Below are 14,242 nucleotides of genomic sequence, written 5' to 3'. Positions count from 1 at the left end.
AAACCATGCCCCTCCTATACACTAAGAGAGTCAAAATACTCAGGAAGTTCTAAGAATGCTGTAAAATGGCTGGGTGGTATGATGGCTATGCCCAGTTGCCAACTTGACTACATCTGGAAGGAACTATAATCCAGAAATGGAGGGCACACCCGTGATCCAGATTTTTTTTTTTAAGATTTATTTATTTTATTTACATGAGAACACTGTCACTGTCTTCAGACACACCAGAAGAGGGCATCAGATCTCATTCCAGATGATTGTGAGCCACCATGTTGTTTCTGGGATTTGAACTCAGGACCTCCAGAAAAGCAGTCAGTGCTCTTAACCACTGAACCATCTCTCCAGCCCCATGATCCAGATCTTGAGGCTGGAAGACACAGGCTTTTGACTCAGATCTTGAGGCATGACAAGCTTAGGCCCAGGCAAGGTGGTACTCACCTTTAATCCCAGGAGACAGAAGCTGAGTGCTGAGTTCAGGGCCAGCCTTGGACAGAACAAGCTCCACAGAAAGAACAGCTTAGGTGTAGGGTGGTGGTGCACACCTTTACTCTGGGCCACACCTTCTGCTGGAGGACTTTAGGACACTGGAAGAAGGAAGGCTCACTCTTCTCCGCCTGCTTGCATTTACTTGACAGCATGTCTGTTGGAACCTGCTTCTTCAGGATTCCAGCGTAGACAGAAGACCAGCTGAAGCACTTAGCCTTGTGGGGCCGAGCTAGAGTCTTGAATTCCCCATTCACAGCTGCCCGCTGTTGGTTAGTTGGACTGCAGACTGCATTCCTGTAATTTCCCTTAATATATAGAGACATTCCATAAGTTCTGTGACTCTAGTCTAATACAGGTGGGGTAAGGTGGAGTGGGATTGTGGGGGTGGTGTGAAGGGGGTGGGGTGGGGTAGGGTTGGACCACAGTTCTGCCTGGGTGGCAGGAGAGATGAGGAGAGTAGCCTACATCCATGCAAGTGTCAACAGGACCTTGCCCTTTAGTCCCTGGTTATGAGCCGTACCCTTCAGCACTCATGGACACAACCTCCCACCTCTCCTTGACTTGCACAGGGTAACATGCTGGGGTCAACAACTCCTACAGTGCTGGCCAGCCACCGATCCCAGCCTCCAGCCACCACCCCTGTCCAAAGTCCAGGAGACTATGCAACTGTTCGAGTTAGCCTGGCCCAGCCACTGCCCCAGGACTATATTAACCAGGTGTCTTTCCGTCACGCACCACAGAGGCTGGGACTCAGAGGAAGACTTAGGCAATGTGTTTATCCCCTTCTCTCTAATCCGCTTGTCAGTCTGGTGAGCAGATCCTGACTTCAGTTTTGTTTGGGTTTGTTGGGACAGGCTACATCTGGACGGACAGGGAGCTCTGTCCCTTATCTCAGGATCCCACATTGTCCCGGAGAAGTCTCATGCTGGTGGGGACAGTAACCAACCAGCCTTAGGGCAGACATCGAGACCTATGGCAACAGGGTTAGCCAGCGTCTCTGCTACCCTCTTCTGAAATGAGCAGCTCCATAGGCAGCCATCAAGGGGCCTCTCCCCTCCATCTTTGTTTTCTGTTTCACAAGCCCCTGAACGCCAGACCAGGGTCTTAGGTATCTCTGGGTTCCCAAGAGCTAATTTGTATGCAGTAGGGTCTCAATAAATGTACGTGAGAGACAAGCTGGCAGCAAGGCGGAGAGATGGACAGCTCCACGCAAGTACAAGTATCTAGTTGTGACTTTGGACAGGGGTGGTGGCTAGAGTCTGGGACCAGTGGCTGGCCACCCCATCCCTTCCTGATCGGGTGCTGCTACGTGCTTAGTAGGACTGCCTATGAAATCTGTCTTTCTGCTCCTGCTGGGTACCAGGGACCATCTGGTACCAGTACCTACTCTGATTTTTGGACATCCAGAGGCTTTAAAACATACTGGTTCTTCTTGGATTCACTCAGGACATCTACTCATGCCAGGAATGGGCACACTGTCCTGGATACAGGCAGACTGTGGGCAGCTGCCTGACTTCCTTCATGGCCTGTCTGGTCCCAGGAGTGAGCAAGCTGGGGTTGGAAACACAGACGAGTGCCAAGATGATCTCACCAGGGGCTTCAGTTCAAGGCGGGATAGTTCTACCCACGAAGCCAACTATAGATTGAGCTGGCTTGGGGGAAGGGGAACCAAGGTAGGGAAGGTAGGGAAGGCAAGATGCCTGGGTCCACAGCAGTTTGGAGATCCCCGGGTTAGAGATGTGGAAGGAAATGTGAGAGCGAGGTCATCCGCAGAGCCGGGCTCCGTCTCACAGCCCTTCTCTGCTGGCCGGCCAGGAGAACTGCCCCCTTGGCAGCTGTCCCAGCTGGGCTGGCCAGGAAGCTGGGGTGGTGGGAGGTGCATTCCTGCCCCGGTTGTAGGCGGGACCAGCAGCAAGGGAGTGGGTGGCCTTTTCAGTTAGACCCAGATGCAGCTTGGGAAAGAAGGGAGGGGCAGTGTCCTGACAGCCCCTTCATGGGCAGGTTGGTCGCCAGCTGGGACCTCCCTCTTCTTCTGGTTGAAGGACCATGGACTAGATGGGAAGGCCATGGATAAATGTGGGGGTGCAGGAGGGGGCTCCTTTATGGGAGGGCTCTGCACAGTGCCTTCCCCTCTTGGGTTCCCTTCTACCCCGTTGCTGTCTTCGAAAACAGCCCCGTGTCTGAGGCCTCAGGCCTGTGACTGAGCTCTCATTCCCTGTGTCCTGTGCCCTGGTCCTTGGGAAGCTGAGGGAGAGAGCTGCAGAGGCCAGAGGGCAGGTTAATGAAGCATCTGCTCTGAAGGAGGGGCACGCTGGGGGCCTGGCTGCCCCATCCCCCACCCCTGCCCTGACTAGCTGGGCTGGCAGAGAAGGAGCACGTGGCAGGTCCTCCAGCCAGCAGCATTGGCCTTGGGCACAGTTTGGAGAGGAAGGAGGTTCCTCTGGCAGGTATGCAGTGCCTGGCGTGGTGTCCTGAGGTAGAGGCACTGCCTGGACTTGCAGAACCTCGATTGGGTCCATATCATGCTGACTTTTCCTTGCTAGGAATCTCCCAGGAGCTTCTGGAAAATCTAGGACGAAGACTAAGGTATGTATAGATTCCTGCTGAGGGGTTTCCTTCCTGTCTCATTCATGGAAGCCACAGAAAACTTGACAGCTGTCACTGTGGGGATGGGGATGGCTCAAGAGACTGCAGGGTAAGGGGGTCTCGCAGAGTGGGGTGCTGAGGTGGGTGGCTTGGCTCTGACCCACTCCTTCTCCTACTGTGCCAGTGAGGGTTCAGCGTGGACACGGTGCCGCAGTGGGTCCCAAGTCCTCATGCTGGGCGGGACCAGGGGAATATGTGGCTTTCAGATCACCGTGGGGTTTGTTCAGTGCAGCCATACAGAGGCCTGTGACCGAAGCTTCCCTTGCCTCAGTCTCTTTCCCTAAAACAGAGATGAGAGTCTCGGGCCTCAGACCAGTCTGTGCGGGTGAGTGACTGCACAGAGCTTGTCACCCACACTGGATTATGGAAGTGACTTTCTCAGTTAACTGGCTACTTGACAACAGTCATCGATACTAAGGAAGCCAGCCCCACTCAGCCAAAGCCTCGGCTTTCCCTGCTAATCCCAGGAACGGCATGAGCAATCCTCTGGAGGAGTCTTCCCCGTGCTGGGCAGGCAGGGGTCCTCTCTCCAGGAGATACTCTGGTCACCATCAGTCCTGGTAGACTTTTTTTGGGTGTGTGTGTGAGGGGGGGGGGGTCGGCTTGAGACAAGGTTTCTCTGTGTAGCCCTGGCTGTCCTGGAACTCACTCTGTAGACCAGGCTGGCCTTGAACTCAGAGATCCGCCTGCCTCTCCCTCCCAAGTGCTGGGATCAAAGGCTGTGCTGTGTCACTAGTTGGTTTCCTGATAAACCCGTATTATTGCATTGATGAATAGGGAGATGGGATGGAGTGGGCTTTCTGAAGGAAGCTCTTGATGGTCCCTTAAAGGTAGCTGGGAGGACTATGGAGGGGACAGAGCAAAATGAGACCCCTTAGGCCAGTACCGAGTCCCCTCTGAAATCCAGAAGCCTGGGGCTGGGTATCTAGACACCTCAGCCTCCACTGGCTTTTATTGGGAACCCCTGAAGGAGAACTAGCTTATGTGGGGTTGGGTGGTACTGTCATGGGGGCTACCCTAGGCTCCTGTCCGGGTCCATTGCCAGCGCCTGTTTGGGGTTTTGGCCTCATTGCCTCCTCCACATGGCTACCCACCTCTGCCTGGATCCCCCTATGTGCAGGTGACCCCACCTATTCCCATCAATGTAGTCTTGGTTCCTCTGGGGCTGCAGTCCTTCTCTCCAGCCCCTGCTCAGCAGCCCTAGGGCCTTTCTCTACCTCGGAGCAGGACATGGCCTTCAAAATATCAGGAAGCTCTGACATGCTCTCACCAGGCCCTGGATGTTCTCATGCTGCCTGTGTCCCTAATGCTCCCGAGAGGACATTCAGTGCCCCTCTAAGGGCCCTTCTGCCTATCCCTCTATCCTCGGGTGCCCTCTCTCTCTGGATAAGCCCTCTTTCTTAGACATCATTTGGAATATCTCCCAGTTATGCCAACCCTACCTCTCTGACACCCACCCCCTACCTAAAGCTGTCTCCCCTGAGGCCAGCTAGAGCCTGCTGAAGAGGGGATGGGGGATGGGGGTGGGGGATGGGGGAGTGAATGAGTGAATGGGGAAATTGGTGAGTACATGAGTAAGTGAATGGGGGTGGGTTAGTGAATGAATGAATGGGAAAGTAGATGAGTGAATGGGGCAGTGAGTGGAGGAGTGAGTGAATGGGGGAGTGAATGAGTGAGTGGGGGTGGGAGTGAGTGGGGGAATGAATAAATGAATGGGGGAGTGAAGAATGAATGAATGAATGGGAAAGTAGATGAGTGAATGGGGCAGTGAGTGGAGGAGTGAGTGAATGGGGGAGTGAATGGAGAGTGGATGAGTGAATGGGGGAGTGAATGAGTGAGTGGGGAGTAGATGAATGAATGAGAAGTAGATGAGTGAGTGGGGGTGGGAGTGAGTGAGTGGGGGAATGAATAAATGAATGGGGGAGTGAATGAATGAATAGTGGAGTAGACAAGTGAATGGGACAGTGAGTGTAGGAGTGAGTGAATGGGGGAGGGAGTGAATGAATGGGGAGTAGATGAGTGAATGAGGGTGGGAAGGAGTAAATGGAGAGTGAATGAATGAATGGTGGAGTAGACAAGTGAATGGGACAGTGAGTGTAGGAGTGAGTGAATGGGGGAGGGAGTGAATGAATGGGGAGTAGATGAGTGAATGAGGGTGGGAAGGAGTAAATGGAGAGTGAATGAATGAATGGTGGAGTAGACAAGTGAATGGGACAGTGAGTGTAGGAGTGAGTGAATGGGGGAGGGAGTGAATGAATGGAGCAGTGGATGAGTGAGTGAACACACATCACAGGGAAGCAGCAGAAGGAGGCCAAGGATGTAGCACGGGAGCCTCAGGTATATGGGCATTCACTTAGCTTAACCCCCACAATGTCTGCACTGCACCCCAACCTGACTCTCTTATTGGCTCCCTAAGGTACAGGAGCCCTAAGTCCCCATGGCTTCACTGAGCCGGGTCCTCCGTGTAGCTGCCACCTGTCCTCGAGGGAGATCTGCTCGCAACCTGGGGCTACAGCCCCTAGCCAGGGAGGCCAGGCCCACCACTGAGAAGAGTGTTCCATACCAGTGCACCCTGAAGGAGGAGGCCCAAGGTGCCTCTGTGGTGCCCCAAGGACCAAGCCAGCCCCTGCCTAGCACAGCCAATGTTGTGGTCATTGGTGGGGGCAGTTTGGGCTGCCAGACTCTGTACCACTTGGCCAAGCTGGGTGTAGGTGGAGTTGTGCTGCTGGAGAGAGAGCGACTGACCTCTGGGACCACCTGGCACACAGCAGGTAGGAGCCTGGGTGCAGGCAGGTAGGGGGGGACACAGCCGGGGGTCAGTCTGAGTGAGGAGTAGAGTTGGAGAGGGAAGACGTATGATGGATGTGGAAGGCCAGCCGGACTTTCCTCTCTGAAGAGCTGTGCTGGGGAGAGGCTGCCCCCTGGGTAGGGGTGAAGCTGCACCCAGGAGTTGTCTGTACTAAGAGCAGAGTCCCTGTTCCCAGACGAAGCCACTAGGTAGAGGCACATCTCCTGGAGGATGGATGGCCCTGTGTAGGAGGGGCTGTACCTTCTGTGGTACTCTCCTGACTCATCCCGTGCATGCCCATTAAGCACCCACAGTTCCATGTCCTCACCGCTTTTACCAGTGGTCCCCTGGAGAGCAGCTGCCGGTCTGATGTGGTGTAAACACTTGCACCTTGGTGACTGTCAAGAGGCCAACATGAGGCGCTCGACTTGGACCCTGGAGAGCTGATACCTAGAGTACACTGCCTCTAAGCTGGAGGTTCTCAACCTGTAGGTTGAGGGCTGGGGATTTGGCTCAGTGGTAGAGCGCTTGCCTAGCAAGCACAAGGCCCTGGGTTCGGTCCCCAGCTCCGGAAAAAAAAAAAAATCAACCTGTAGGTTGGAACCTTTTATGGGGCTGAGTATCAGATTTTTTGCATATCGGATATTTATATTATGATTAATAATAGTAGAAAATTACAGTTATAAAGTATCAATGAAATAATTTTGTCATCACAACATGAGGAACTATATTGAAAGGGCTTGTCATTAGGAAGGTTGAGAACCACTGCTTTAAGCCCATCTCCCAAGGTCAGGCCGGCTGGGCTGTCAGGCCTTGCCCCTCCATGACACAGCAGCCTCACTGCTGGCCACTATCCCTCGGCCTCTGCTGTCTTAGGAAGACAGGGATTTCTGGGTCCAGTCAGTTTTCAGTTTCACCATTCACCTGCTCTGTGACTTTGAATTCAACTAGTTGGGGTTTCCCTATGAAATAACTTTCAAAGCCAGGCAGGGTGGCCTAGGCCTAGCACTTGGGAGGCGGAGATTGGAAGATGAAGAATTCAAGTTCATTCTTGGCTACCTAGCAAGTTTGAGGCTAGCCAGGGCACTAGGAGCTGCCCCGGCATAGCCCTAACTCCACCTGTGGCAGGCCATGTCCCACCTAACCTCCCTGGGCTCCCCACTGTTCCTCACTATTTGCCTGGAAGAGGGGTATGATGCCACCCTGCAGGGACCGATGTTGTCCTTTTCTGGCCCAGGCCTACTGTGGCAGCTGCGGCCCAGCGATGTGGAAGTAGAGCTTCTGGCTCACACACGGCAAGTGGTGAGCCATGATCTGGAAGAGGAGACTGGGCTTCACACAGGCTGGATCCAGAATGGTGGCCTCTTCATCGCCTCCAACCAGCAGCGCCTGGATGAATACAAGAGGCTCATGTCGGTGGGTGCACTCTTGGGGAAAGGTGGGGTGCATACCTTATGGGAGCGCACATGAACGCTGTGCTCCAAGTGGGCGTCCATCAAGGTGAAGGAGGCCCCAGCAGTGAGTACATGCAGCAGTCCTCTGGCACTGGAAGCCGGTGCCTACAGATCTGAGTTCAAACCCTCTTTGCTGGCTGGGCTACCTGGGTGGAGAGCCTGGGCCACGCTCTTCATTCAAAATTCCTGGAGGGGGCTGGGGATGTGGTTTAGTTGGTTGTCCAGTGTGCACAACCTGGGTTCCACCCCAACTCTGCTCTCAGATTTAGAACTGCTTGGAGTCACTGAGTTTTACCTCTGAGGTAACCTGAAGCTTGGTGTAGTGGGGCATGCCTCTTACCCTGTCCGAAAGATCAGGAGTTTAAGGTCATCATTGGCTGTACAGTTTCTGGCCAGCCTGGAACACATGAGACCCTGTCTCAAAGAGAAAAATGTCCTTAGAGAATCTCAGTGCTAAGTGGGTGAAAGCCTGTTAAATAGGTCGTCACCTCCATTGGGTTGACTGTCCTTGGTTCAGTTAAATATGGGGGATGGCCTGTTTGGCAGTGCCATCAAGCTAGGAGCATGCTGGTGTTTCTTGGGAAAAATCCAGAATCATCAGACCTAACGTATGAGAGTGTGAGGGGATTGCATTATGACACACTAATAATTTGTAGTTCCTTATTGTCTAAGTTCCTAGCCAAGCGCACAGTTTACTATCCGCTCATTTCTGGGAGTGGGCGTTCAGTCCTCCCATTTCCCTTAGGAAGGGAGGGAGCAGATCCGCCGGAGCAGAGGCTACAGCCTAAGGGGCGTGGCTCCAGACTCTGCCTCTGCACCGGCTCCACCCTCTCTTCGCCTTCTTGAAGGAGATGACCTAAGGGGTCCTCTGGGCACAGAGACCTGCCCAGGCTTCTAGAGGCAGCAGGGGTGGGGGTGTACCTAGGCCTCTGGGTCAGGTGAGTCCCATGAAGACCTGCTTCCCATGTGCTCATGAACTTTCTTCTGGGTTTTTCTAGTTGGGCAAGGCCTACGGTATAGAATCCCATGTGCTGAGCCCCGCAGAGACCAAGGATCTGTATCCGCTGATGAATGTGGACGACCTCTATGGGACCCTGTATGTGCCTCGGGATGGTACCATGGACCCGGCTGGCACCTGCACTACCCTCACCAGAGCAGCAGTGGCTAGGGGAGCTCAGGTACCCATAGCTGCCCACCCACCCCCTTTTCCTACAAACCCTGAGGCCAAAGGACAGACACCATCCTTGGCCTGATATATGTGGTCCTGGGCCAGTTGGGACCTCTCAGCCTTTGGATCCATTGTATTGTCCCGTCCCTTCACAAGGATCCTACTCTGTCACAAAAGAAACCCCCGGATCCCTTCTTATTATTCTGTCTTCTTTTGCCTCAACCTCGCACTTACTGTAGAAAAACTTAAAATGCTAAACCGGAGCTGGGGCTATGGCTCACCGGATAAGAGTGCCTGATGCCCAGGCGTGAGGACCTAGTTTTGTATTTACAACATCCATGTAGTAGGCAGCTGTTGCTGGGATTTCTGTCTGCCAACCCCGTGGAAGCAGTGAGCTCCAGGTTCAGTGAGAGAGTCTGTCTCAGGGGAACAAGGCAGAGAGTGGCAGAGGAAGTCACCGAATGTCCCTCTCTGGTCTCCAAATGTGCTTTCACGCCCCACTTTCGTTTTTGTTGCTGTGATAAAACACTCTGACAAAAAAATAACCTAGGGAAGGAAAGAACTGACTAGTCTTACAACCAGGTTATGGTTTTTATCAAGGTAGAAACTCAAGCAGTTCGCTGCATCACGTCCCACACTCAGAGGAGAGAGAGAGAGAGAGAGAGAGAGAGAGAGAGAGAGAGAGAGAGAGAATAGATGATTGATAGATAGATGATATGAATGCACCCATGCTATCTGTTTACTTGCCCAGCTATCTTTCTTCAGTCATGTAGTCCAGATTTGGCGTAGGGAGTGGTGCTGCCCACAATGGGCTAGGTCAATTAACAACCAAGTCAATTCTCCATAGACATATCCTTAGGCCAACCTGATCTAGATAATTCCTCAGTTAAGTTTCTTCCAAGGTGATTCTAGGTTTGAATCAAGTTGACATTTAAAGCCAACCAGCACAGTGCATGCACCTGCACCCCTCAACAACACACACACACACACACACACACACACACACACACACACACACACTGAGACACCACACATGGCACATGCACACACCACACACAAAAAGACGAAGAGGTATGAAGTTAAAAAGAAGTCCCGCAGGACTGGGCATTTTAGCGTGTTTCTGTTTCCATGAAGGAATAAACAGACACACATCTTATTTTTTTTTTTAAGATTTATTTATTTATTATATATGAGTACACTGTTGCTGTCTTCAGACACACCAGAAGAGGGTGTCAGATCTCCATTACAGATGGTTGTGAGCCACCATGTGGTTGCTGGGATTTGAACTCAGGACCTCTGGGAGAGCAGTCAGTGCTCTTAACCTCTGAACCATCTCTCCAGCCCCACATCTTATTTTTTTATTGGATAGTTTATGTATTTACATTTCAGATGCTCTCTCCTTTTCTGGTTCCCGTCTCTCATCCCTATTCCCCTGGCTTCTATGAGGATGTTCCCCCTCCCACCCACCCACTCCCTTCACAACACCCTGGCATTCCCTTACACTGGGGAAATGAGCCTTCACAGGACTAAGGGCCTCTCCTCTTATTGATTCCAGACAATGCTATTCTCTGCTACATATGTGGCTGGAGTCATGGATTCCCCCCGTGTGCACTCTTTGGTTGGTGGTTTAGTCCCTGGGAGTTCTGGGGGAGTCTGGTTGGTTGATATTGTTGTTCTTCCTATGGGGTTGCAAACCCCTTAAGTGACTTCAATCCTTTCTCTAACTCCTCCATTGGGTCCCTGTGCTCAGTCTGATGGTTGGTTGTAAACATCCTCATCTGTATTTGTCAGGCTCTGGCAGAGCCTCTCAGGAGACAGCTGTATCAGGCTCCTGTCAGCAAGCACTTCTTGGCTTCAGCAATAGTGACTGGGTTTGGTGGCTGCATATGAGATCCCCAGGTAGGGTCGTTTCTGGTTGGCCTTTCCTTCAGTCTCGGCTCCACTCTTTGTCCCTGTATTTCCTCCCATGACTATTTTCTAAGAAGGACTGAAGTACCCACGTTTTGGCCTTCCTTCTTCTTGAGTTTCATGTGGTCTGTGAATTATTTCTTGGGTAATTCAAGCTTTGGGGCTAATATCCACTTATCAGTGAGTGCATACCATGTGTGTTCTTTTGTGATTGGGTTACCTCACTCAGGATGATATTTTCTTTTTTTTTTCTTTTTTTCGGAGCTGGGGACCGAACCCAGGGCCTTGCGCTTCCTAGGCAAGCGCTCTACCGCTGAGCTAAATCCCCAGCCCCAGGATGATATTTTCTAGTTCCATCCACTTGCCCAAAAATTTCATGAAGTCATTGTTTTTGATAGCTGAGTAGTACTCCATTGTGTAGATGTACCACATTTTCTGTATCCATTCCTCTGTTGAAGGGCATCTGGGTTCTTTCCAGCTTCTGGCTATTATAAATAAGGCTGCTATGAACATAGTGGAGCACATGTCCTTTTTATATGTTGGGGCATCTTTTGGGTATATGCCCAAGAGAGGTATAGCTGGGTCCTCAGGTAGTACTATGTCCAATTTTCTGAGGAACCTCCAGACTGATTTCCAGAATGGTTGTACCAGGCTGCAATCCCACCAACAATGGAGGAGTGTTCCTCTTTCTCCACATCCTCACCAGCATCTGTTGTCACCTGAGTTTTGATCTTAGCCATTCTCACTGGTGTGAGGTGGGATCTCAGGGTTGTTTTTCCCTGACTTGCATTTCCCTGATGACTAAGGATGTTGAACATTTCTTTAGCTGCTTCAAGGCCATTCAATATTCCTCAGTTGAGAATTCTTTGTTTAGCTTTGTATCCCATTTTTTAGTAGGGTTATTTGTTTCTCTGGAGTCTAACTTCTTGAGGTCTTTGTATATATTGGGTATTAGCCCTCTATCAGATGTAGGATTGGTAAAGATCTTTTCCCAGTCTCTTGCTTGCTGTTTTGTCCTAATGACAGTGTCCTTTGCCTTACAGAAGCTTTGTGATTTTATGAGGTCCCATTTGTCGATTCTTGATCTTAGAGCATAAGCCCTTGGTGTTCTGTTCAGGGAATTTTCCTCTGTGCCTATGACACACATCTTATTAAAAACCAAGGTGATGCATGGGTATTTTTCTATTTTTTCAAATGAACCTTACCTACTAGAAAAGCCATCAGTTCTTTGCTTGTCTGAATGAGTTTTCCCACCCCTGCCACATCTGCACAGATTTTCCAACTAAGGAAGAAAGTGGGCTCTGCTGTCTTGTGACGTGGCTTCTATTTCTCTGGTCAAATGAATCAGGAAGACTTCCTCACAGGAGCAGTATCCTCTGGTCTGATCTAGTGGGTCACGGATGGAGGTCAGGCTGTCCGAGAGCCCCACATGGTTAAGGGTAGTTTTTCCCCCCACCTCAGGTCATTGAAAACTGTGCAGTGACTGGCATCCGTGTGCGGACAGACGACTTTGGAGTGCGGCGGGTGACAGCTGTGGAGACTCAACATGGCTCCATCCAGACACCCTGCGTGGTCAACTGTGCAGGTGGAACGCTGCCCCTCTGACTCCCTCGGCTCGGGTCCCACCCACAAAGGGCGCCTTTCTGGGGCGGGAAGTCAGGATAGGCAGGGATTCTGAGGTGTTCTGTGCCCACTCGGGTAGCAGCTGAGTTACTTTCCACTCTGCCTCCAGGGGTGTGGGCGAGCTCCGTGGGCCGGATGGCTGGAGTGAAGGTCCCGCTGGTGGCCATGCACCATGCCTACGTTGTCACTGAGCGCATTGAGGGGATCCAGGTAAGCAATGGTGGCTGGTGAGACCAGCCCTCAGCCTTAGGCACCGCTTCCGTGCAATGGGGACTTCTGGGTGGTAACAGACGTAACCTGAGTTGACATGGAGAATTTGATGGTGCAGGCTACTTTGGTCACCAGGTTCTGGCTTCTCCTTGATATCTCCCGTCTGGTATCCGGGGTTACTGCCCCCGCTACGGGCAGCCAGCTCAACATCTGGGTCCCGAGTTCAGAGAACTCAAACGTGGAGTCCATCCTTATGACTGGTTCCTGGCACTCGGCACCTCTCGAGAGCCTCTGGTTAGGGATCTTGACCGTGTATACCTGCAGGCACCCAGAGTTATGTGCCTCCTGCTCTCTCCTCTCTTGGTCTACTTGGCCCTTCTTTCCTATGTTGTTGGCTGGTAGTTTTCTAGTGCCTTAACACCGACTCTCCTTCCCCTCACCAATCATCTGAGCACGTTTTTTCCCGCCCTCCTCTTCCGTCAGTCCTTCTACTTATAGTTCTGTATCACAGACTCATACAAAGGAAGTCAGGGCAAGAACCTGGAGCAGGAGCTGAAGCAGAGGCCATGGAGGGGTGCTGCTTACTCTTGCTCCCATGGCTTGCTCAGCCTGCTTTCTTTTTTTCTTTTTCTTTTTTTTTTTTTTTTTTTGGTTCTTTTTTCGGAGCTGGGGACCGAACCCAGGGCCTTGCGCTTCCTAGGCAAGCGCTCTACCACTGAGCTAAATCCCCAACCCCTCGTCCATCTTCTTATCCACCCATCTTTCCTTTCCTTCTTCATTTCCTTCCCTCCATTCACCCATCCGTGACCCATCCCTCCTCCCCACTCACCTTTTCCTTCCTCTATTCCACCATCATTCAACCACTTGCTAATTCTTCTTTCCAATGGGCATCTAATCCTGTCTCCAGCCAACACTGACTGGAAGGGCTTCATGTTCCAGGCCCTGTTCCAGGTGGTAGAGATAAAACAGAGAGAGACCCATCTTCATCCTGAAGAGAAAAGGGGATCCCACAGACAAGCAAAGAAGCTCAAAGGGGGGGGGGGGGTTGGGGATTTAGCTCAGTGGTAGAGCGCTTGCCTAGCAAGTGCAAGGCCCTGGGTTCGGTCCCCAGCTCCGGAAAGAAAAAAAAAAAGCTCAAAGGGTTCCCTCCCAGGGTTCTAGGGTTCAGAGACCTGGTGCAGGGCAGATCCTGTCCTAAAAGACCATACAAAGACACTCAATTGACTTCCCTTAGGCCAATCAAATGTGTCCGGGCATGGGCTGTATGACATCCCCAGCCAAGATTGGAGGACAAGTTGATCTTTTGATAACTCCCTGGAGAAGGAGAAGTCCACACCTCTGGAAATTTGAGGGTGATGGAGAAGATCATAGAGCAGGGCATTTAGTTTTGATTTTCGTAGTGTGAGAGGCCACATTGCTCTTGTTCAGAGCTCAGCGATGAGTCTTGGACGCCTGCACACCCCAGCCTTGTCCCTTAGGCCTGCCTCTCCCACCTTGCATGAGTTTGGCTTCCCTCCAGCCTCCAAGATGTCGACCCTGCGCATTTCGTAGTGTGAATGTAGGAAATGGCACAGCAGAAACCTGGATCTGGTAGGTTCCTGCCATTGTTCCCAGAGTAACTCCCCCTGAACACACAGTAGGTCCTTATTCACAGAGACACCTACCTTGGACTGTATTTGGTGTGCAAGGAAAAGTGTCCATGCTGACCTCTTACCGAAGTTCAGAGCTATGGGGACCGCCCACTCCTCAGGTGGCCACCAGGGGTCACTCTCTGACCATGAAGGGGCTCCAGGAGAGTCTGCGGTGTAAGTGGGGAAGCAGTGGATGTGTCTTGGGTTCCACAGGATGTCCACCGAGGGGCACCACACCTCACTCCTAGCTAGCTTCTTCAAATGCTCCCCTGCAGCTGGCTATCTCCCTCCCTTGAATCTCAAAGTCAGAGCCATGCCACAAGGTCCC

General features: G+C 51.9%; 1 protein-coding gene across 11 annotated transcripts in view; it reads left to right on the top strand.

The window, feature by feature from the left end:
* The first annotated feature begins 1,191 nt into the window (after positions 1-1,191).
* The window catches only part of Sardh (sarcosine dehydrogenase), a 64,981-nt gene continuing 51,930 nt past the window's right edge, over positions 1,192-14,242 (top strand). For 2 of the 11 annotated variants that reach the window (XR_015680348.1, XM_087646438.1), the window contains exons 1-7: positions 2,431-2,487; positions 3,030-3,072; positions 5,549-5,903; positions 7,158-7,336; positions 8,373-8,552; positions 11,912-12,035; positions 12,183-12,283. Coding sequence is in view for 7 of the 11 variants with exons in the window: in XM_087646438.1 (XP_087502564.1) it covers positions 5,570-5,903; positions 7,158-7,336; positions 8,373-8,552; positions 11,912-12,035; positions 12,183-12,283 (918 nt within the window). In the remaining 4 variants the exon portion in view is untranslated. 11 annotated transcript variants of the gene reach the window in all.

The sequence above is a fragment of the Rattus norvegicus genome, chromosome 3, assembly GCF_021556685.1.
Source record: "Rattus norvegicus strain SHRSP/BbbUtx chromosome 3, alternate assembly SHRSP_T2T, whole genome shotgun sequence".
Classification (NCBI taxonomy): Eukaryota; Metazoa; Chordata; class Mammalia; order Rodentia; family Muridae; genus Rattus; species Rattus norvegicus.
Note: the sequence above shows the minus strand (reverse complement) of the source record. Positions and strands in the feature narration are given on the sequence as shown.